Raw genomic sequence first — 722 nt, 5'->3', positions numbered from 1 at the left:
GGGGACAGGACGGGGTCTGGGGGGCGGGGCGAGGCGGGGCCCTGCTCCCAGCCAGTGATTGGCGCCGGAACCCGAACCGGAACCGGAACTGAAGCGGGGGCTGGAGCCGGGCCCGGGTCTGTTCCGGCGCGTTTGAGGAAGGGGTGAGGGGGATGCAAATGACCCGGAAGGTTTTCTAGCTTTCGGTTACTTCCAGACAGGAAGTTCATAGCAGTGTCTGCCCCAGCCAGTGCAGCGGAGACCAGCGCTTCACTTCACCGGTCTTTAGCGATAATCTGCAAACCAGCATGGCGAGCCCGGAGAGCCCCGCTGGCGTGGCCGAGGTATTCCTCCAAAGGCAACAGCAAAGCAGAGCGATGCGGCCGCTGGCACAAGCAGCCACGTTTGACTCTGCGGCCTGAACTACCGTTTAGGTTGGGGGCAGCTGAAGACATCTCTTGGCGGCACGTGTGAAACGTGTGGCGTTTATACCCGCGCCCCAGGAAGGAAGGGGGGCGGGGCACTTTAATGAGGGTGGGTAGCTCCGAGAGCCGCTCTAATTAAAGTACCTGTAGCATCTCGGTAGCGTCTAGTGTCTTATTTTAGGCGGAGGGCTGCTTACTGAATTTTGGCAAGCCATTGAGGGAAATAATAGGAAAAAATATGTAAAGGAAACTCCAGCGTTGCTAGGGGAGTTGCTGGGATTATCAGGGCCAGTGGTGATGCATGGCGGGGGGCCCGGG

The 722-nt window shown here is 59.4% G+C and overlaps 1 protein-coding gene across 1 annotated transcript in view; it reads left to right on the top strand.

Annotated features, from left to right (window-relative positions):
• The first annotated feature begins 76 nt into the window (after positions 1-76).
• Positions 77-722, top strand: part of NMI (N-myc and STAT interactor) — a 9152-nt gene continuing 8506 nt past the window's right edge. Inside the window, 1 exon segment of the mRNA XM_025205207.1 lies at positions 77-323. Within this exon segment, the coding sequence (XP_025060992.1) occupies positions 288-323 (36 nt within the window). The 5' untranslated portion in view covers positions 77-287.

Source organism: Alligator sinensis, unplaced genomic scaffold, assembly GCF_000455745.1.
Source record: "Alligator sinensis unplaced genomic scaffold, ASM45574v1 scaffold61_2, whole genome shotgun sequence".
NCBI classification, from domain to species: domain Eukaryota; kingdom Metazoa; phylum Chordata; order Crocodylia; family Alligatoridae; genus Alligator; species Alligator sinensis.
Note: the sequence above shows the minus strand (reverse complement) of the source record. Positions and strands in the feature narration are given on the sequence as shown.